Source organism: Odocoileus virginianus, chromosome 9 (assembly GCF_023699985.2).
Source record: "Odocoileus virginianus isolate 20LAN1187 ecotype Illinois chromosome 9, Ovbor_1.2, whole genome shotgun sequence".
Lineage (NCBI taxonomy): Eukaryota > Metazoa > Chordata > Mammalia > Artiodactyla > Cervidae > Odocoileus > Odocoileus virginianus.
In genome coordinates, this window is record NC_069682.1 from 62,675,066 (window position 1) to 62,698,903 (window position 23,838).

Below are 23,838 nucleotides of genomic sequence, written 5' to 3' on the forward strand. Positions count from 1 at the left end.
CCCTAGCCCTCAGGCCTCGGCTATTTAAGGGAGCTGGGCCCAGCCAGAGGCTGCGGCAGATCCAGAGCCCAGACCCCTGGGAATCCAGGATGGTGACCTTGGTGGGCACCCTGCCCTCCCTCCTGCTGGGAACGCTGCTCACATTCACCTTCGGGGCCCTGGGGGCCAATCCCGGCCTGGTTGTCAGGATCACCGACCGGGGCTTGGAGTACGGTAGGGAGCCGCAGCTGTCGGCTGGATTGGCTGACCTGCTTGGCCCCAGGCTGCTCTGGGGACAGCTGGGGACACAGAGGGGACTCTCTCACTCAGGGTGGTTGCAGGCTTCCCGGTCAGGCAGCCCTGGCTCGGGGTCTGGCCTTGTCACCCAACCGCTGGGCCTCGTTGGGCACGTTGCTTGTCTTAGCCAGGTTCCCACGAGCCAACAGAGATAAAGATTTGGGGGTGAATGTTTGGTTTGGGAGCTGATTCCAGGAAACACTGTAGCGGGATTGTTACATGAGATGGGGACAGAAGACAGCCAGGAGAGGCATGTCAGTGAGCCAGCTACCGCCCCTATGCTGGGAACAGTTTTGCTGGAGAATTCTTGCTCAAGTTTGGAAACACATGCCCTAGAACCAGAGGTTAGAATGGTGGTGACCAGTCAGAAGGGGCACAGAGAGCCTGCAGGGGTGCTGAGAAGGCCCGGTGTCTTGCTCGGGGTGTTGGCTACGTGGGTGCGTAAACATGTGAAAATTACCTCACAGTAGGTTCCCTGCGGGCTCTGATGGTAAACAATCCACCTGCAATGCAGGAGACCCAGGTTTGATCCCTGGGTTGGGAAGATCCCCTAGAGAAGGGTATGACAACCCACTCCAGTATTCTTGCCTGGAGAATTCAATGGACAGAGGAGCCTGGTGGGCTACAGTCCGTGGGGTCACAAAGAGTCAGACAGGACTGAGCAACTAACACACACCTTTAATAAGACAAGTGTCCTTTAGGTTGTGCTTCTACAGATGCTATACTTCAATTTAAAAGAATGGGCAAAAGTAGAACTGTATTTTATTTTTTATTGATGTATAGTTGATTTACAGTAATGTGTTAGTTCCAGGTATACAGCAAAATGACTCAGTTCTTTGCAAATTATATTCCATTATAGGTTTATTACAAGATATTAAATATAATTCCCTGTGCTATACAGTAAATCCCTGTTGCTATATATATAGTCGTTCATATCTATTAATCACATACTCCTAATTTGTCCTGCCATCCACATTCCATAATCATGTCTGTTTTCAATGTCTGTGAGCTTCTTTATGTTTTGTATAACAATTCATTTGTAATTTTTTTTTTAAGAAGTTAAAACAAAGCCTCAGAAATTATCTGTCCAAGGGGCAAGGGATTGGGGGTATTTATATACCACTCCCCACAGTACTTGATGGAGAGCTGCTCCTCACATATATGGAGCCTCAATTGCCTTATCTGTTCAAATGGGACAATAACATTCCCTCAGGAAGAGTTGTTGGGAGCCCAGATTGGCTGGAGACAGAGAAGACAATCAAGGAGGCCTTCTTGGAGGAGGTAAGGTAGAAATGATATATGAAGTTTAGCCAGAGACAAGGGATAGCGTCTTGGCAGAGTACCAGCTCCTGCGTGTGCAGGAGGGAGGGCTGTAAAGTGGTGAGAGGCAGAGTGCTCTTTCGGGGAACTCAGTGGTCAACTGTGTACACACACCCACTCCAAGGGCAGAATCCTGGGTCTCTCATACCTCCAAATAAACAGAAAGTCCTAGTGTAAATACTGCTTATATTGAAACTCTAGATCAGGCAAAATTTGCCTCTTGTTCCTTTCTGCTGTGTAAATGTAACCAGTCCTCTAGAGCTGGACATTTTGGTTCCTCTCCATATTTTTAGACAAGATCCACCCTGCTTTGACCTCCTGGGTGTTTACCGAGTGCTTCGTGCATGCCAGGCACCATGCAAGAGTGCTTTTTATCCTGCCAGACTCCTTTTGGCTTTGCAAAGATCTCTCTCTTTTTTTTAAACACTTTTCTTTTCTTAGATTTTTTTTTTTTTTGGTTTAATAATTTTATTTATTTATTTATTTAGGCTTTGCTGAGTCTTCACTGTTGTACGGGCTTTCTCTAGTTCTGGCGAGTGAGGACTATTCTCTAGTTGTAGCACGCGGGCTCCTCATTGTGCTGGCTTCTCTTGTTGTGGACCACAGGCTCTAAAGTGCAGGGGCTCAGTAGTTGTTTCACATGGGATGCTCGGCAGGTGGAATCTTCCCAGACTAGGGATTGAACCCGTGTCCCCTGCATAGGCAGGAGGACTCTTAACCACTGGACCACCACAGAAGCCATGCAGTGATCTCTTTTAATCCTCATGCCACCCCAGTGAGGAAAGTATTGCTGTGATTGCTTTTGGACAGACAGAGAATGCCAAGGTTGAGGATTTGCTCAAGGTCACCCAGCAAGAAAGACGCCAGTGCCAGGATCCTAGCCCTAAAATCTTTGCAGTCTCTTCTACACAGGCTAGACACTGTGAAGGACAGGAAAGAGGCCCAGCTACCAAGCACACAGCACTCCTTCCTCGTGGAGCTGCTGACGAAGACAGACACCCTGTCTCCTCATCCATAAAATGGGCATGAACACAACCAGCCCACCTGGAATGCCCTGATGCTCCTGAATATCTCTCCTGCCACTTGGTGCTCTTGGGCGTACATTTGTGCTTAGTCACTTCAGTTGTGTCCGACTCTTTGCAACCCCATGGACTGTAGCCCACCAGGCTCCTCCATCCATGGGGGTTCTCCAAGCAAGAATACTGGAGTGGGTTGCCATTCCCTCCTCCAGGGGATCTTCCCGACCCAGGGATCAAACCTGTGGCTCCTGCCACTCCTGCATTGCAGGCAGATTCTTTACCCACAGAGTTCCTTGGAAAGCCCCTGGTGTTCTAGAGGGGCTCAATAACCTGCAACCATAAGAATGCTAATCAGGAAGTTGGCCTCTTTCCCCAGGGCAGCTAGGAGCCACTGAAGGGTTTAGAGGGAGGGAAGCAGGCTGGCCAGGCTGACTCCCAGCTTTTTTGTGTCCTCAGTGGCCCAAGAGGAGCTGTTGGCCCTGCAGAGTAAGCTACACAAAGTCACGCTGCCCAACTTTGACGGGGACGTCAGGATCAAACATTTCGGCAGAGTGGACTATGAATTCCACAGGTGGGGCTCCACGGTGGCTGGGCAGGGGCTGTGGGGGGTGTCCAGAGAGGAAGGGCGAGAGAGCCCCAGGATGGCCTAAAACCTCTCTGGGGCAGGCAGTGGTGGGATGGTTCCTCGGAGAGTTCAGAGGGAAGTTCTGGAAGGAACTTGGGCCCTTCATTCGTTAATACAACAAATATTAATGAAGAACCACTAGCTATGTGACCTGAGCCTTTGTTTCCTTATCTGTAAAATGGGGATAACTTTCTGTCTCTTTGGAGTGATAATCCAGGCTCTGGCCTGACACTGGATGTAGTCTGGAAGGGAAGATAGACCTTAAATTGTTTTTTTTAAATAAACCTTAACTTAGATATAGTAGCCCAACTCTTGGAGCTGAGGTTGGCACATCTGGAGGCGTCAAGGAAGGCTTCCTGAAGGTGGTGGCATTTCACCTGAGTCTTCAAAGGATATTTAGACCGGAGCAGCTGATGCTTTAAAAAGAAACGCATCAGACTTCCCAGGTGGCTCAGTGGTAAAGAATCCGCCTGCAATGCAGGAGACATGGGTTCAGTCTCTGATCCTGGAAGATCTCACGTGCCTCGGAGCAACAAAGCCTGTGTGCCACCACTGTGGAGCCTGTGCTCTAGAGGCTGGGAGCCGCAACTACTGAGCTCATGTGCTGCAACTACCGAAGTCCAGGAGTGCTAGAGCTCTGCAACAAGAGAAGCCACTGCAAGGAGAAGCCGTCGCACCACAACTAGAGAGGAACTCAGCCTCACCGCAACCAAAGGAAAATTGTACGCAGCGATGAAGACCCAACCCAGCCAAAAATAAATAAGTAAACATTTCTTTAAAAAAAAGACATCAATCACTTTCTGAAGGATTGACAATGAAGCAGGGACAATTGAGCCCGTGACTTATCACACTCCTCTCTGCTCACCACTGACGGCTTCTTTCGGTCCTTCTTTTATTCAGTCCATCAGTAAACATCTATCAGGCACCTACTGTGCACCTCGCAAAGGAAAGGGAACTTGACCATTCCTTTCCCACTGACAGCCCCAGGATACGTGTGGTCTGGGTTTGCTTCTCCCAGGCCTTTCGTGTCTCTTCTTGAGGCTGCCCTCAGCCTTCTCTGAATGAGTTCCCCACATGGATGTGGGGAGGAAAGTGATGATGGGGTGCATCTCTGCACTTTACTTGGGGTCCCAGCCAGGGTCGTGAGATCTGTGGACTCTGATCCTGCCTGTGTGACTCTGGGCAAATGCATCCCTTCCAAGAAGTTCTCTTTCCCCCTGTGTGAAAAGGGAACCTGAACAGGGCCAACCCCATCTGTGAGGCCACCTGACACAATGCATGCAAAGTACTTGGCATTGGCTGCGTGGTTGGCTCGGGGCACACAGCAGGTAAGTAGGAGTTGGGTACCAGGTCCCAGGGTGAAAGCCAGACCCCTGCAGAGACTAGACCTGCCTCTGCCTCCTCACTGATGCCTCTTCTGTGGGTCTCTCTCCCCAGCCTGAACATTCAGAGCTGTAAGCTGCTCGGCTCTGCCCTGAAGCTCCTCCCCAACCAGGGCCTGCATTTCTCTATTTCCGACTCCTTCATCCAGGTCACAGGCGACTGGAAGGTGCGCAAGAGGATACTGTAAGTTGGCTGTGCTCCCAGGCCCTTGGAATCTTGACCTTGGCTTTCATTCCATCCTTCTTGGGTCCAGGGTGTTCTAGCTTTCCCCACAGCAGACCCCCAAGGCAAGAATTCAAGTCCAAGTACTTTATCTGGTGAGTGACTTAGGGAAACATCCAAGGGTTGTGCAGAAGTGAGGCGGGGAAGAAAGAAGTCAGCTTGGCAGCTACTGGAGCTCAACCCTCCCGGGGTCAACCCTCTTGGGGACATTGTAGGCAGAGCACGCCTCTGAGTTATCCCAGTCTCCTGTCTGCCATTGGTCAAGGTTGGGCTGACCTCTCCAGCATTTTGAACTGTTCTCTGACCTCTGAGGTTCTTAGATGGAAGGTAGGTTAGTCTCCTCAGGCTGCCATAATGGAATGTCACAGATCTCACACTTTCGGAGGCTGGAAGTTCAAGATCAAGATGTGGGCAGATTTAGTTTGCGCTGAGGCTTCTCTCCCAGGCTTGCAGATGGCTGCTCTGTCGCCACATCCTCACATGGCCATCCCTCCGTGAGCCTGCACCCCTGGTGGTTCTCTGTGTCCAGATCTCCTCTTCTTAGGAGGACAGACTGGGCTCTAGGCCACCCAAATGGCCTCATTTTAACTGGATCACTTCTTTAAAGGCTCTATCTCAAATACAGTCAAATTCCAGGTACTAAGTGGCCTGTAACGTATGAATTCAGGGGACACAATTCAACCTTTAACAGGAGGGCAAATATGGGTGACCTGGCCGTACTGACACTGTAGACCTGCCCTGTCCAATATAGTAGCCTTTGGCCCTACATCCTTACTGAGTACATGAAAAGTGGCCAGAACAGGTGGAGATCTGTTGTTAAGTGTAAAACACTAGATTTGAAGACTTAGTACAAAAAAGAACATAAGAAATCACATTAATAATGTTTATGTTGATCACACGTTGAAATGATAATCATATACTATTCAAATTATTCTCACTCCTTTAATTTTGCTTTTTTTAAATGTGGCTACTAGAAAATTTTAAATTTACCTGTGTAGTTCACATTATATTTCTGTTGGACAACACTGCTTTAGAAAGATGCTCAGGTATGTAGGTCAGTATATTGGGCTTCCCGGGTTGCTCAAATGGTGATGAATCTGCCTGCAATGTGGGAGATCTGGGTTCAATCCCTCAGTCGGGAAGATCTCCTGGAGAAGGAAATGGCAACCCATTCCAGTAGTCTTGCCTGGAGAATCCCATGGGCAGAGGAGCCTGATGGGCTACAGTCCATGGGGTCACAAAGAGTCGGACACAACTCGTGTCCAGCTCTGCAACCCCACGGACTGTAGCTTAACAGGCTCTTCCGTCCATGGGATTTTCCAGGCAAGACTACTGGAGTGGGTTGCCATTTCCTTCTCCAGGAGATCTTCCCGACCCAGGGATTGAACCCAGGTCTCCTGCATTGTAGGCAGACACTTTACCGTCTAAGCCACCATAGGTCATCAATAGTTGTTTTTCAGTAGCTAAGTCCTGTCCAACTCTTTTGTGACCCCATGAACTGCAGCATGCCAGGCTCCTCTGTTCTCCACTATCTCCTGGAGTTTGCTCAGAATCGTGCCCATTGAGTCAGTGATACTATCTAACCACTTTTTTCTCTATCAACCCTTTATCCTTTTGCCTTAAATTTTTGCCAGTGTCAGGGTCTTTTCCAGTGAGTTGGCTCTTCACATCAGGTGGCCAAAGTATTGGAGCTTCAGCTTTAGCAACAGTCCTTACAATGAATATTCAGGGTTGATTTCCTTTAGGATTGACTGGTTGGATGTCCTTGCAGTCCAAGGAACTCTCAATAGTCTTCTCCAACACCACAGTTCAAAAGCATCAATTCTTTGGTGCTCAGCCTTCTTCATGATTCAACTCACATCCATACCTGACTACTGGAAAAGCCATAGCTTTGGCTATATGGGCCTTTGTCAGCAGTCATTAATATTTGCATATTAACTCAATTTCCATGACAGGAATCAGGCCATACTCTTCAAGATCTCTTCATATGACCATATGAATATCTAGCTCATTCTTTTTTTAAATTTTTTTTAATGTAATATTTTTACTGAGGTGAAATTCACATAACATGAAATTAACCATTTGAAAGTACCCAATTCAGTGGCATCTAGTACATTCACAGTGTTGTGCAACCACCACCTCTACCTAGTCCCACAATATTTCCATCACCCCGAAAGATGCTCCACACCCATTAAGCACTCGCTCCTCATTTGCCCCTCCCCCAACCCTGGACCACCACCAGTCAGCCTCTGTCTCTATAGGTTTGCCTATCTGGGACCTTTCATATAAATGACATCATACAACACACATATTTTTCTGGCTTTTGTCATGCAGCATAATATTTTTTAAAAATATTAGTTAATTAATTTGGCTGCATCGGGTCTTAGTTACAGTACGTAGTATCCTCAGCCACATCATGTAGTAAACTTTACTCCCTGACCAGGGATCGAACCCAGGCCCCCTACATTAGGAGCGCAGAGTCTGAGCCACGGAACCACCAGGGAAGTCCCTTATGGAGCATGATATTGTTGAGGTTCATTCACGCTACAGCACATATCGGTGCTTTATTCCTTTGTATGAATGAGTAATATTTCACTGTATAACAGGACCACATTTGACCTCATTCTTTGTAAAGGCTTCATCACATAGATGCCCACGACTTATTGAACCTGTCCTGACTAGTTGACATTTAAGCTTAATTCCTCATTTCTTGCTATTCCCCATGATGCTTCAGTGAACTTCCCCACACAAATATCTTGACAGGATAGGCCACAGAGTAAAGACTTGGAAGTAAAATTACTGAACAAAATTATGTAATTACAATCAGGATCAGTTCAGTTCATTTCAGTCGCTTGGTCGTGTCTGACTCTTTGTGACCTCATGGACTGCAGCACGCCAGGCTTCCCTGTCCATCACCAACTCCCGGAGACTGCTCAAACTCATGTCCATCGAGTCGGTGATGCTATCCAACCATCTCATCCTCTGTCGTCCCCTTCTCCTCCTGCCTTCAATCTTTCCCAGCATCAGGGTCTTTTCCAGTGAGTCAATTCTTCCCATCAGGTGGCGAAGTACTAGAGTTTCAGCTTCAGCATCAGTCCTTCCAATGAATATTCAGGACTGATTTCCTTTAGGATGGACTGGTTTGATCTCCTTGCAGTCCAAGGGACTCTCAAGAGTTTTCTCCAACACCACAGTTCAAAAGTATCAGTTCTTTGGCGCTCAGCTTTCTTTATAGTCCAACTCTCACATCCATACATGACTACTGGAAAAACCATAGCTTTGACTAGACGGATATTTGTTGGCAAAGTAATGTCCCTGCTTTTTAATATGCTGTCTAGGTTGGTCATAGATTTTCTTCCAAGGAGCAAATGTCTTTTAATTTCATGGTTGCAGTCACCATCTTCAGTGATTTTGAAGCCCGAAAACATAAAGTCTATCACTGTTTCCATTGTTTCCCCATCTATTTGCCATAAAGTGATGGGATGGGATGCCATGATCTTAGCTTTCTGAATGTTGAGTTTTAAGCCAACTTTTTCACTCTCTTCTTTCACTTTCCTCAAGAGGCTCTTTAGTTCCTCTTCACTTTCTGCCATAAGGGTGGTATCATCTGAATATCTGAGGTTATTGATATTTCTCCCTGCAATCTTGATTCCAGCTTGTGCTTCCTCCAGCCCAGCATTTCTCATGATGTATTCTGCATATAAATTAAATAAGCAGGGTGACAATATACAGCCTTGGTGTACTCCTTTCCCAGTTTGGAACCAGTCTGTTGTTTCATGTCCAGTTCTAACTGTTGCTTCTTGACCAGCATACAGTTTTCTCAGGAGGCAGGTCAGGTGCTCTGGTACTTCCATCTCTTGAAGAATTTTCCACAGTTTATTGTGATCTACATAGTTGAAGGCTTTGGTGTAGTCAGTAAAGCAGAAGTAGATCTTTTTCTGGAACTCTCTTGCTTTTTTGATGACCCAATGGATGTTGGCAATTTGATCTCTGGCTCCTCTGCCTTTTCTAAATCCAGCTTGAATATCTGGAAGTTTTCAGTACTATTGAAGACTTTGCTTTGCTAGCATGTGACATGAGTGCAATTGTGCGGTAGTTTGAGCATTCTTTGGGATTGGATTGAAAACTGACCTTTTCCAGTCTTGTGGCCACTGCTGAGTTTTCCAAATTTGTTGGCATAGTGAGTGCAACACTTTCACAGCATCATCTTTTAGGATTTGAAATAGCTCAACTGGAATTCCATCACCTCCACTAGCTTTGTTCATAGTGATGCTTCCTAAGGCCCACTTGACTTCACATTCCAGGATGTCTGGCTCTAGGTGAGTGATCACACCATCGTGGTTTTCTGGGTCCTGAAGATCTTTTTTGTATAATTCTTCTGTGTATTCTTGCCCCCTCTTCTTAATATCTTTTGCTTCTGTTAGGTCCATACCATTTCTGTCCTTTGTTGTGCACAACATTGCATGAAACGTTCCCTTAGACATCTCTAGTCTTTCCCATTCTATTGTTTTCCTCTATTTCTTTGCATTAATCACTGATGAAGGCTTTTGTATCTCTCCTTGCTATTCTTTGGAACTCTGCATTCGAATGGGTATATCTTTCCTTTTTTCCTTTGCCTTTAGCTTCTCTTCTTTTCTCAGCTATTTATAAGGCCTCCTCAGACAACCATTTTGCCTTTTTGCATTTCTTTTCTTGGGGATGGTCTTGATCACTGCCTCCTGTACAATGTCACAAACCTCCATCCATAGTTTTTCAGGCACTCTGTCTGTCAGATCTAATCCCTTGACTCTATTTCTCACTTCCACTGTGTAATCATAAGGGATTTGATTTAGGTCATACCTGAATGGTCTAGTGGTTTTCCCTACTTTCTTCAATTTAAGTCTGAATTTTGCAATAAGGAGTTCATGATGTGAGCCACAGTCAGCTCCTGGTCTTGTTTTTGCTGACTGTATAGAGCTTCTCCATCTTTGGCTGCAAAGAACATAATCAATCTGATTTCGGTATTGACCATCTGCTGATGTCCATGTGTAGAGTCTTCTCTTGTGTTGTTGGAAGAGGGTGTTTGCTATGACCAGTGTGTTCTCTTGGCAAAACTCTATTAGCCTTTGCCTTGGTTCATTTTGTACTCCAAGGTCAAATTTGTACTCCAAGGTCAAATTTGCCTGTTACTCCAGGTATCTCTTGACTTCCTACTTTTGCATTCCAGTCCCCTATAATGAAAAGGACATCTTTTTTAGGTGTTAATTTTAGAAGGTCTTGTAGGTCTTGTAGAACCATTCAACTTCAGCTTCTTCAGCATTACTGGTTAGGGCATAGACTTGGATTAGTGTGATATTGAATGATTTGCCTTGGAAATGAACAGAGATCATTCTGTAATTTTTGCAATTGCATCCAAGTACTGCATTTCAGACTCTTTTGTCTGGAGAAATGGAGGGTTACTCCATTTCTTCTAAGGATAGGTCCCACCAATCTGTGTTCCTGGTATGTTCTCTCAACTAGTGTTTGGTTTTCCCATATCTTCACAAGCACTGGGTGTGAAAATCTCAACTTTTTCTCTCTCTGACAGATGAAAACTGGCATCATTGTTATTTTCATTTTTAATCATGTCCATGTGCTTATTTGCAATTGAACTTTCTGTTAACATCTTGAAGCTCTCTTTTCTTTTCTCTTTTGTCCTTTCCTTATTACTCTGTATAAGCTTGTTCTTTGTGTATTAAGGAAATTAACTCGTATATTAGCTCACGTGTTAAGCAAATTAGGTCTCTGGCTAGCTCACAATGCAATTTTTTAAAATTTGCATATGCCATTGTTTTTCTCTAAAGTTTTAATTTTCAGTGCTGGCAAGCTCAAAACCATTTCCATCATGGCTTCTGAGACTTGGATTTAACCTAGAAAGGCTTTTGCCCATCCCTGACCATGAATAAATGGACCCAAGCTTTCTTCTTGCTCTTTCATTGTCTTGTTTATAACAAATATTTATCTCATAATAACTATATTTGTAATAATTTCTGTAGTTAACTTCTTACTCTGGTTTCATTTAGTTGGGGGGTAAGAACTGAGATTTATATTTCCCCTCAAATGGTGGCCGACCATAGTCTATGAATCACTTACTACTTCTCCTTTCTCTTCTAGGAGACTAAAAGGCTCCTTTGATGTGAAGGTCAAAGGCATCACCATTTCAGTGAATCTTCTCTTGGACAGTGAGCCCTCTGGGAGACCCAAAATCGCTGTCTCCAGCTGCAGCAGCCACATCCATGACGTGGAGGTGCACATGTCAGGAGATTTGGGGTAGGTCACTACAGGGACACTGACCAGCTTGACCCCTGGCGGGAGCTAGAGGCCCATCCAACCTAAGGCCCAAGGCCTCTGATAAGCATGATGGTCCAGGGTCCTGCATGGGCACATCATGTGCACTTGGAGGTAATTCTTTGGGGGACCTGCTGAGATGAACAGAAGCAGATTTAAGCTCAGAGTAATGCTGGGTGAGCCGGGCTTCCCAGGTGGCTCAGTGGTAAAGAATACGCCTGCCAGTGCAGGAGCTGCAGGAGACACAGTTTTAATCCCTGGGTCCAGAAGAACCCCTGGAGGAAAGATATGGCCACCTATTCAAGTATTCTTGCCTGGATAATCCCATGGACACGGCGGGCTACAGATGAAGGGACTGCAAAGAGTCGGACACGACTGAGCATGCATTGGTGTGCCATTTTCACCAAAAAATAAAGAGCTTCACCACCATCAGACAAGTGCAGTTTGGCTACGGAAAGAACACAAAGGCTTCTGGTCAAATGAGAGTTTGTGAAAAACACACAAACCCTTGAGCCAATCTCTTCAAATCTCAGTTTCCTTGATTAGAAAAACATGAATTTGTGACTTCCCTGATGGTCCAGTGCTTAAGATTCCGCGCTTCCACTGCAGGAGGGGCCAGTTTGATCCCGGTCGGGGAACTGAGATCCCAGTTGCTGTGAGGCACAGCCAAAAATTTAAAAATAAGAATAAATAAAGATATATTCCAAAAAAAGAAAAAGAAAAACATGGATTCTCCAGGTGGTGGTAGTGTGCGTGCTCAGTCATGTCCGGCTCTTTGCAACCCCATGGACTGTAGCCCACCAGGTTCCTCTGTCCATGGAATTTTCCAGGCGATAATACTGGAATGGGTTGCCATTACCTACACCAGGGGATCTTCCTCATTCAGGGGTCAAAACTGTGTCTCCCTTGTCTCTCACATTAGCAGACAGATTCTTTACCACTGAGCCACCTGGGAAGTTGCATGGAGTCTCCAGCCCCTCCTCTACATCTATTGAATTTGGGGCTGGGCTGTCAGATGCACTGAATCAGGGGGTGTGCTGGGAAATGGGAGTCTGCATGCTCATCCCATTCAGGATTCTGGAACACCGCAGGGGCCAGGATGGGGAGGGTACCCTCTCTGGGGAACTGGTCTGACTCTCCCTGATGCCCCGCTTTCCCTGCATTCAGGGCCACCAAGCCGACCATCCACTGTGCTTCCCTCCCCAGGTGGCTGCTGAATCTCTTCCATAACCAGATCGAGTCCAAGTTCCGCAGGGTCTTGGAGAGCAAGGTAAGCTTGTCCAAGCAGCTGGCATTGAGGAGCTTCTCATGGGTTGGGTGCAGGTTCTCGGTGATCTCTGGACTTGAACAGCTCTAGGGGCTGACCCAGGCATATTTGGGCTCAAGGCCCAGAGAGGACAAATCAAGGTCATGGAGATGGTGTGCAGCAAAGCTGAGGGCAAGATGTAGGTGTCTGGACCCCGAGTCATTCAGTTCGACAGAAAATGGTCAGATGCTTGGCCAAAGGGTCAAACAATAGGGAATAAAGTCGGCTTGGCCTTGCTCACTGCCCGCCCCAGCTCTGCAGTCCACAAAAGCCAAAAAGGAAATCAACACTTAGGTGCCCGTGGAGACCAAGCAGGAAGCTTTGGGAGTGTGTGGACCAGGTAGGAGCTCTGGTTCCTACCTGGGTGAACGCATGAGCACCTGCTTTGTATTGCTTTGTAAAACAGCAACAGTGTCGGTTTTCCTCATTTAAAAAAATCCTGTGAAATCCCCAAATTTTGGAATCTGTGGCTAAAATAAGGAGGAGTATGTTAACTTTCAGTTCTCTCATTCACCTACCTCACCCTAAAATCCTGGCCCTGTTGTATCATATACCTGGAGCTGCATTTGTAGCGATGACTGCTTGGGAAGAGAGACAGTAACGAAGAGGAAAGGGGAAACACAGGCACCCGCCTCTCTTGATCCAAGTCTGGTTTGGCTTGGAGTGCCTCCTGGTGGTTGAAGTGAAAATAGCATGCAGACCCCAAGGATGGGACGTGGCAAGCAGTTCTGTTCCTTTTCTTGCTCTGGGGTCCCAGGGTCTAGGCGAGCTTGGGAAACACGCCAATCCTCTTCTCATGCACCCCGTTGCATGTTTCCATGCCTTTCCAGTGGGACATAGTATTCTTCATGGTGGTGTGGATTTATGCTCCCCTGTTGATGATGCAGACAATAATGACTAATAATATTATACAACAATAGTGCTGTGAATCCGGGTCTCCTGCATGGCAGGTAGATTCTTTACCATCTGAGCTACAACTTGTCCTGAAAGTGTCACCTCCTCATAGGAGCCATCAGTGACCCTCTCACTAGGCCAGGGCCACATGCGTGCTCTAGACCACCTCCCCCCGATAAGTCCCTCTCCTCCACTGTATGTGTGGAGGATAGGTGATAGCTGGTTAATCAAAAAAGCTGTTTAAAGTGAGGGCTCAGACTTCCCTGGTCGTCCAGTGGTTAAGAATCGGCCTGCCAATGCAGGGGACATGGATTCCATCCCCGGTCTGGGACTATTCCACGTGCAGCACAGCAACTAAGCCTGTAGGCCGCTACTATTGAGCCTGTGTTCTAGAGCCTGGCAGCGCGACTACTGAGCCCACATACCCTAGAGCCTGTGCCCCACAACAGGAGAAGCCAACGCCATGAGAAGCCTATGCACTGCAACAAAGAGTAACCCCGGCTCCCTGCAACTAGAGAAAGCCCGCGAGCAGCAAGGAAGACCCAGCACAGCCAAAAATAAAAATAAATAAATAAATGGAAAAAAAATAAAGTGAGGACTCACTCACACAGCCTTGAACAAAGAAAATATTTACATATGCATCCAAATATTTTAAGAAACAGTAAATGCACATTCCTTTGACCTAAGACGCAGAACCATTCTTTGTAAACAGTCTCTTAACTGGCCTAGCACTGTCCTTCAATTAACATGCATCAGCCACAGGTTCCGGCTTAGATTTCTTTAACCACAGTGAGAATCTAGACATGTTTGCTAAGCGATCTCAATGCAGAATCCTTCCGTATTTTTATAGTTGTTTTCCTGGTAAGCTTTTCTGGTCCAGAGCAGTTTACTGACATTTTCTTTAAGCAACTCACCTTTCCAATGCACTTACCATAGGTTTTTCAACTCTTTTCTCAGTCTTTATTTCATGGGTTTACATAAAAAAGAATTTTAAATATTTATTTATTTATTTGGCTACATCAGGTCTTGGTTTCAGCAGGTGGGATCTTTCGTTGTGGCATACAGATTCTCTAGTTGTCTCACATGGACTCAGTAGTTGTGGTGTGCAGGCTTAGTTGCTCCACAGCATCTCAGTTCCCCAACCAGGGATTGAACCCATATCCCCTGCATTGCAAGATGGACTCTTAATCTCTGGATTACCAGGGAAGTCCCTACGTAAGGAATAATTTGAGTGATTGCAATAGCAAGGAAAGCAAACAGGTTTGAGAGCATGCATTTCCATTTCTTGAGAAGCACACAATTTAACTGGGGCAACAAATTCTGAGTGTTTACTATGTGTGGTAGCCAGTTGGATGGGAGGATTCAGTCTTCCACAAGCAGCTGGGTTGAAACAAGTGTTGCAGGGAAAAGCCGATTCTGACTCTATGCTGGAACTGTTTCTTTGACTTGCTTTTCCTTGCTTTTGTTATTATACATAATGGCCTGCCTCAGAGAATCCTGCCCCTCTGCCTGACTGTTAAAGTGCCTTTGTTCAGAACCCTGGTCCACTTGTAGATGGCACAAAGGAAGAAATGAACACATCCCCTTTCCAAGGCTTGTCATTCTAGGACATATTTGCAAGATCAATGGCCTTTTTACTTTGTTTCCTCATCTCCCCCATCTCTGATCTATAAAAGAACCCTACATCCAGACCTGAGAAGATGGTTATTTTGAAGCATTAGTCTGCCATCTTCTTGGTCAGCTGGCTTTCCGAATAACATATTCCTTGTCTTACTACCTGTCTCCAATCCATTGGCCTGTCGTTCGGCGTTCAGCAAGCAGAGCGAGCTTGGACTCTGTAACACAAGGACTATTGATCCATCCAGCTAATCTGTTAAGTATCTGCATTAAGTATACACTTATTTGTGTGGCTATTGCTACTTAACTATCTAATTGTGCTGTCCAATTCTAGACCCTGAGAGACTAGGGATTCTCAAAGGAATAGGTCTTTCATGAAGGAGTTTCAGGCGGTGCCTCCAGCCATGCTGCCTCATCTGGCTGCATAGGCAATTACCTAGCTCTGATCTCCAGTCCTGTGATGGACTTTAACAGGCCCAACTGGACCCTATTGGAGTCCACGTGGGGGCAGACATGTTTTTGATCATTTCTATTTTCTCAGTACCTGGCACATCATAAGCACTTATAAATTTTTGTAGAATCAAGGACCAACTAGCAAAGATATGAAATGGGACTGAAGCAAATAGTACAGGGCCAGACCAAAGCCAGCAAACTCACTCGGGCTTTCTTTTCCCATATTTTTCAGATTTGCGAAATTATTCAGGACTCAGTGACCTCTGAGCTACAGCCTTATCTGCAAACTCTGCCAGGTAGGACACTCCACCCATCTTTGATTCTCATTAATTTTTATAAGTGCATACATTAATATGTACCTTACGAAAACTTACATGGAGCAACAGTGTTGAAAGTAAAAATTAAAAGTCCTCTTTCCTCCCCAAATTTTCTTCCAAGAGGTAAACTCTGTTTTGAGTGTGTACTCTCAGATGTTTCCTTTGCATGTACAAATATAAATATACACATACATAAGCATATGAATATACATTCACATGGGCTTCCCTGGTGGTTTATCAGTAAAAGAATCCACCTGCAATGCAGGAGTTCAATCCCTGGTCTGGGAGGATCCCCTGGAAAAATAAACGGCAACTCCAGTATTCTTGCCTGGGAAATCCCCCCCTGGACAGAGGAGCCTGGCAGGCTACAGTCCATGGGGTCACAAATAGTTGGACACGACTTAGCAGCTAAACCACCACCACCACCATACATTCACATATGTATTACTTTTGTTCATGAATATATGTGAATATGCATAATTATGAATATATACATTAGTCTATAATAGTAGAGACATTGTTCTTTTGTAGCCTGTATACCTTGGAGATCTTTTTCCATCAGCACATATAAACAGATCTCATTTTTAAAAATGTTTTTGTGGAAGTCAATACAGAGAGAAAAGTGCTCAAACTGTAAGTGGAGTTTTTAAAAATTTTTCACAAACTGAGCACACGCACTTATCAGCTTCCAGATCAATATACAGAACATGACTGGCCTTTCAGAGTCCACTCATGTCTCCTGGCACCACCCACCCTTCAAGGGTGACCATCCTCTCTACTTCTTCCAGCAAAGATCAGCTTTGCACTTGGTACATGAATGAACCTATACGGTAATCACAGTCTTTTATCAAAAGCAGAAGGCTTTCTCTGTTCAACTTTAAGATATGAGGTCACTCCAAGGACCTCCCTGGTGGTCCAGAGATTAAGACTTCGCCTTCCAGTGCCGGGGGTGTGGGTTCAATCCCTGGTTGGGGAGCTAAGATCCCACATGACTTGCAGCTAAAAAAAACCAAAACATAAAACCAAAGTAATATTGTAACAAATTCAATAAAGACTTTAAAAATGATTCACATAAAGAAAATCTTAAAAAAATAATAATAAAATATGAGGTCAATCCATATTGTTCCATATTGTGAGTTCATTCACTCTCCTGCTGTGTCATTCACTGTGTCCACGTCTTTCCATTTTTTTTTTTTTAATTTGGAGGATAATTGCTTTACAATGTCAGGTGGGCTTCTTCTGTACAACAACGTGAATCAGCCATACGTCTCTCCATTTGTTTATCTATAGACCTGTTGAAGGCCATTTGGGTAGTTTCAGTTCTAAGTCATTGTGGGTAGTGCTGCTGTGAATATTCTAGGTCATATGGACATGCATCTTGGGGTATATACGCAGGAGAGAAATTACAGGTTCTTGTGATGTGCCTAGGTTCAGCCTTACCAGATCCTGCCAAACAGTTTTCCAAAATAGTTATATAGATCTCATTTTTTTTTTTGGCCATGCCACTCAACTTGCAGGATCTTAGGTCCCCAATCAGTGATCGAACTTGTGCCCCCTGCAGTGGAAGCGTGGAGTAACCACCAACCGCTGGACTTCCAAGGAAGTCCCTAGACTTCATTTTAATAACTGCACAGTGTTCTATCTTATGGATGTGTCTCCATTTATTTAGTGAGCCCCCAGCTGCTGGACAGGTAGGTTTGTTGTCATCCTTTCCTATTACCAACAATGGGGCAGAGAGCATCTCATACTACCTCTTTGCCTGCACATAAGAGTATCTCTAGAACAGTTCTCTACAAGCAGAGGCTCCAGAGCTAGGCTACACAGGTAAAGTTGGCAGAGACAGGCCCTGGACAATTGGAGGTGTTCCCTGATGCCTTGGCCCCCAGGCCTCCACACTCACTGCTAACCTTCCCTTCAGCGGAGACCCACGTGGGCACAGAGGCCCCAGCATGTGGGAGAGAGAGCTCCTGCCCCCAAGGTCTTGGAGGGGAGTCTCTGGGTCCTCTGAACACGGCCCCGCCTTCCTGGTTATTTGTTGATATTGGTAGGAGGCTGGATTCCTTGAAGATCAAGGTCTTGGTTATAAAGTTGAAGAGCAGTATCTTCGGTTGGAGAATTTTCCCTATCATATGTCTTCTTTGGTGTGAAGTTCTGGGTATGGAGGGGCTGCCACACCTGAGCTCCTCCTGCGCTTAGGCTGTGTAGGTGTGTGTGTGTGTGTGTGTGTGTGTGTGTGTGTGTAAGACTCTGGAAACTGCTCAGGCTCTGGGCTAAGCACACCAGTCCCCTTGTGGCTAAATCATCAGCCAAGCAGAACAAACCATGTCACCTCTTTCTTGCCCCAGCACTGGGCTGGGTGGAGGGTCTTAAGGTGGAGGGGCAGGGGGCTCTGGAGACCTCTCCAGAGGGAGTGTGGGTCAGCCAGAGCCCTCACCACTTCTGCATCCTAATTCTGTCCCTTCCCCTGGTTCACAGTCACAACAAAGATTGACCATCTGGCTGGCCTTGATTACAGCTTAATGGGGGCCCCTCAAGCAACAGCCCAAATGCTGGATGTGATGTTCAAGGTAAGGGTCCTGGGTCAGGGGCTTGAGTGGGTCCAGCCTTGGTGTGGCATTCCCTCAGCTCAGCCCTTTCTTGGGGCCTCCTGTTCCCCAGCTTCAGATCTGTCCCTGTGTCCCCGTGGTTCCCACTGTGTCAAGGGCAGAGCAATATGGAGTGGTGGGGAGTATTCCCAGAGCCAGGATCCTCCCATGGTGTCTTACATCACTTAGACCTTGAAACTTCCTTCCTCCCCTGGCCCCAACTCCACTCCTTCACCTATCCCACCTTGCAAGTGACGTTAACCAGAGCTGGCCCTCGATGGCACTGAAGAGCTGGCCAAGAGGTCCTATAGGTTAAAACACCAAAGCTTCTGGTGAGCGTTTCATTAGGGGATCCTGGACATACACTTTGACCCAAAGGAAAGCATATTTTTTAAAACAATTTTATTGGAGTATAGTTGATTTGAGCGTCCCAGGTAACTCTAGTGATAAAGAATCCACCTGCCAGTGCAGGAGACGTGGGTTTCAATCCCACAGTTGGGAAGAGCCCCTGGAGGAGGAACATGGCAACGCATTCCAGTATTCTTGCCTGAAAAATTCCATGGACAAGAGGAGCCTGACAGGCCCCAGTCCCTGGGATCACAAAGAGTCAGACACGACGGAGTGACTGAGCACACACACGTAGACGATTTACAGTGCTGTGTTAGTTTCAGGCCTACAGCAAGGTGAATTAGTTATAGATAGACATATATACACTCTTTTTTTGAGGTTCTGTTCCCATATAGATCATTACAGACTACTGAGGAACGTCCCCTGTGCTACATGGCAGGTTCTCATCAGTTATCTATTTCGTATTTAGCAGTGTATATGTGTCAGTCCCAGGATCCCAACTTATCCCTTCCCCTGCCTCACCTTCTAGTGACCATGTTTGTTCCCTACATCTGTGACTCTACTTCCATTTTGTAAACAAGTTCATTTGGATCTTTTTTTTTAGATTCCAAGGAAAACATCTTTAATGGTGGAATTTCAGGCAGTGTTTCTAGCCAGTGTTCCCTCATCAGACTCTATAGGCTCCCAGCTCAGGTGTCTAGCCCTGGGATAGACTTAGAAAAGTTCAAATGGATTCTCTCTCTCTTTCTAGGGAGAAATTTTTAGCCAAGAGGACCGCTTCCCATTTGCTTTCCTTGCTCCTGTCATGAACCTTCCCGAGGAACACAGCCGAATGGTCTACTTTGCCATCTCTGATTATGCCTTCAACACCGCCAGCCTAGTTTATCATAAAGCGGGATTCCTGAACTTTACTATCACGGATGACATGGTGAGACTCGTAGCAGAATAGCTCTCACAGATGACTTTGTCACTTGGTCTTCCTTCCTCTTTCTTTTCCACCCATTTACATCAGTAAAATAGTAAACTATAACTAAGAAAAAAGATCAAGAGCAGGAAAAATATGTTAGCACAATTTCCCTTTTCACTTTGGTGGCCAGGAAGCTCAAAGTTCTTTCTCCATTATAACAATTGTGGAAGATTTTGTGGCTTGCTTGTCCATATTTTACTTTTCCCTCCTGTCTAGATCTGTTATCTTTGTGTGTGTGTGTGTGTGTGCGCGCACGTGCTGGGTCTTGTGGTGCACGGGGGCTTCTCTAGTTGTGGAGCATGGACTCTAGATTACATGGGCTCACTATTTGCAGCATTCAGGCTTAGCTTTCCCATGGCATGTGGGATCTTAGTTCCCTGACCAGGGATTGAACCTGTGTCCCCTGCATTGGAAAGCAGGTTTTTAACCACTGGACCACCAGGGAAGTCCCTAGATCTGTTCTCATGCATATTTTCTTTCATCCTGATGGTTTGTGGAGATTTAAAAAAAGATTTTAGTGAAGGAGGCAGGATAATAGATACACTGATAAATTCATAAGATTTCACAGAATAGAAAATAAAGACCAAGTTAGAAGTAAGGCACAATTATGGAGACACGGGACCCATAAATTGAATTTTTTAAAAACCACAGATCTGTGTGAGTGCTTCCTGTAGTCAAAATGGAAAGAGTACAGGATTTAGGGATTCACAGTGAAAAGGAGAGAAAACGTCACCTTAGCATTTACCTCTAAAACAAAACTGTCTCCAATGTGGCTTTGTATAAAGGTTACTACATTTTATAGTGGGTCACATCATGAAAATTTCTTTCAGTTTCTTTCAAATTTATGGGGTTTTAGGCAGCTGTTTCTTGTAGCTCTTTGTAAAAGCTGAAGCCTCGTGTTCCATGTCAGGATGGTGGAGGAAACACAATGCAGTCCAAATTGGATGGTCCAGCCAATCCTGGTAATAAATTGGAGACCAGCAGTGATGGATGGAGTGACATTTGTCCTTTGAATGATTTCTCATCCACGCCAGGGTCATTTACTTCTATTGTCATTTTTGAGTCACCCTTCCCACCTGTGGTACAGACCTTTCCTTCAGCGCAAGGGATCATAGTAGCTGTGTTTTATTGAATGCCCACTATGTGCTAGGCCTTGGGCTAGATGTTTTATACTCACCATTTCATTTAGCTCTCACAAGAACCCAATAAGTGGGGACTATAATTATCTCTTGGACTTCCCAGGTGGCACTGGTGGTAAAGAACCCACCTGCCAGTGCAGGGGACATAAGAGACACGGGTTCAATCCCTGGGTCTGGAAGATCCTCTGGAGGAGGGCCCAGCAACCCACTCCAGTGTTCTTGCTCGGAGAATCCCATGGACAGAGGAACCTGGTGGGCTACAGTCCATGGGGTCACAAAGAGTCAGACACAAATGAAGCAACTTAACACACACACACACACACACACACACATACATGCACACACATAATTATCTCCATTTCATAGGTGAGGAAGTTGAGGCTCAGAGAGGGAAAGGGACTCAGCTGGGATTACATAGTAACAAAGCCTAGAGTCAAACCTAGGTCTGTGAGACTGCAAATCTCACTCTTGTGGGTCCTCTGATTGAGTCCTGCATGTCACCTATGCCCCAAGGAGAGCATCCAGGACCCCAGGGATTCATGTGCTCACGGTGAATGCAGAACAAGCATCTCGTCGTTGCCATGGTAACCGCAAGCCGTCAAGAAGCTACATTATTAAATACCCTCTCACTTCCCCATCTCTCTTCAGACCTTCAGCTCTGGCCAGAGCACCTAAAACTTCTCTATGTCCCTTCATTGCAGATTCCACCTGACTCTACCATTCGACTGAACACCAAGTCCTTCCGCGCCTTTGTTCCCAGGGTAAGGCTTCCCTTAGCCCTCAGGGTGCAGGTTGAGCCCTGAAAGCCTTCAGGAGTATTCTTTAAAACCTGCAACCTCCTCTCAGCTTTATCAAGAGTCAGAAGGCACAGCGGGGTCCCCACTGAAGGCTGGGGTGCTACAGGTTTCCCTTCAAAGTCAAAATGACAGAGGCCCAAACCCTGTGTCTCCTGGGGCCACAGGCCACCCAGTCTCTTACTGATGATCTCTGACAATCCCAAGGAATACTGACAGGCCCCACAAAATGTACCTCAATTAAGGACACCAAGCAATCACAGAGGGTGTAGTAGGGGTCAGGCCCTGTTCTTGGAGCTTTACAAAAATTATCTTTTGAATGGATAATAAATTCTCATGGTTCAAGATTCAGAAGACCTAAAAAGTTATAGAGTGAAAATTCCCATCCACTCCTGTCCCCTAAACATCCAGCTCACACCCCAAGTCTATCAATATTATCAGATTGCACACATCCTTCTGAGGAGATTGTGTGTATATATGAACAAATGTTATTTGTCTTTCCTCTGTTTTTTTTACACAAATGGAGTTATATTTTACACATCAGTTCTCATCTTACTTTTTCCCCTACTGTACCAGGAGATGATTTTGTATAGGTAAATAAAAAGCTTCCTCACTCTTGTTTTCCTGGGAATCCTGTCTGCCATTGTATTATGGACTGAGCACAGTTTGAGTATCTGGGTCTCCCATGGAAGGACATGTACGTTTTCTCTTTGCTACATCAGTGACACAGTGAATAACCCTGTAGCTCTGTCATTGCTGGACTAAGCTCTTTATGTGCAATGTCTCATTTAATCCCAAAGAAATCTACCTGTCTTCTCCTCTACCTTCTGAGTCCCCTTAAGATGCCGCTCAGATAGGCAGTAGTGTTTAAAGTTCCTTTCAGAAGGCTTGATGATGGCTGAGAGGAATTATAATGATGGGAAAATTGTTAAACTTCAAATGCTGCAGTACCTGGGTCACCTCCTTCCATAAGGCACCCGTGGAGCAGGCCCCTTCTCTCCCTAGAACCCCACAACAGCCCAACCTGCCGCCATATTGTTGGCACTAGCTTTGGGACCTTGGCCACATCCTGGCTCCAACAGCCCTTTTTGCCCAGAAAGAGAAGGAAACTCCCCCTCCTCCTTCCTGCTCACATCATAATCAACCTGACACAGAAGCAGATCCTTTTGAGGGAAAGAGATTTACCTCCTCAACCTTCTAAACATCTCCCTTTTACAATAGAATGTAGATTTTATATCTGCATAGTTAAAAGGCTCTTGGGACTGTTCCTCCACCAACTTCCCCCCTATGTGGAACCGTCTTGACCCCAGATTAAATTTTAATTGAACAGAAAATTGCCAGAGCTTTTTAAATGCTAGAATCTAGGTGTGTCACATCTCAAAAACATTGGCGTCTGCAGTTATCAGACTAGGGGGAGGGGAGCCAGGTGCACCGGTTCTAGAGAAGCAATAGCTCTCAGCGATGGTCCAGGGAGGGGCGTGGAGTGAAAAAATTCAGTCCAACCTTTCTGGAGGATAGTTTGGCAATACTTGGCAGAAGCTTTAAAAATATTCTTGCCCTTGGACTCGGCAGGGAATGTATCCCCCAAAATAATAGCCAAGGGTACACAGGGGAGTAGTCATTAAAAGGCAACACTTTGGAGACAACTTGATGCACAATAAGATTAGATCATTTGCAGTACCCTCACACAGTGGAATAGAATACAGTTCAGCCAGGAGATGATGCAGGCTCTATATGTCTGACATGGAAGGATGTCCAGTGATACCTTTAAGAGAACAAGGCACAGAGCATTTTGTGGAAATTAAACCAACAGGTGGTCTCAGCTTGCTCTAGCTCCCTCCAGGCTGTCCCAGCAAACCTGCATATTTTCTTCTCGACATAATCTCTTCATTCCACCCTCAGATAGCCAGACTGTATCCCAACACGAACTTGGAGCTCCAGGGAGCAGTGATCTCTGCCCCATGCCTGAACTTCAGCCCTGGGAATCTGTCCACAGCCGCCCAGATGGAGATCGAGGCCTTTGTGCTCCTGCCCAACTCCGTCAAGGAGCCTGTCTTCCGGCTTAGTGTGGTAAGGTTCAAAGCCTTTGCAAATGTTGTTGCCTTTTTCTGCTGGTTCTTCCTTGCACTGACCACCTGGTTAATTCCTTAAAATTGATCTCAACTTAAGGATCCTCAGATAGGCTTTTCTCCTTTTTTTTCTAAGTTTATTTATTTATTTATTTTTGGTTGCTATGGGTCTTTATTTCTCTAGTTGCAGAGACTGGC

General features: G+C 45.8%; 1 protein-coding gene across 1 annotated transcript in view; it reads left to right on the forward strand.

The window, feature by feature from the left end:
• Positions 1-23,838, forward strand: part of LBP (lipopolysaccharide binding protein) — a 32,366-nt gene continuing 8,528 nt past the window's right edge. The window contains exons 1-10 of the mRNA XM_020909069.2: positions 1-213; positions 3,072-3,186; positions 4,678-4,806; positions 10,978-11,133; positions 12,358-12,421; positions 15,654-15,717; positions 18,214-18,305; positions 19,423-19,599; positions 21,479-21,538; positions 23,474-23,641. Of these exons, the coding sequence (XP_020764728.2) occupies positions 90-213; positions 3,072-3,186; positions 4,678-4,806; positions 10,978-11,133; positions 12,358-12,421; positions 15,654-15,717; positions 18,214-18,305; positions 19,423-19,599; positions 21,479-21,538; positions 23,474-23,641 (1,149 nt within the window). The 5' untranslated portion in view covers positions 1-89. The remainder of the gene's footprint in view (positions 214-3,071; positions 3,187-4,677; positions 4,807-10,977; positions 11,134-12,357; positions 12,422-15,653; positions 15,718-18,213; positions 18,306-19,422; positions 19,600-21,478; positions 21,539-23,473; positions 23,642-23,838) is intronic.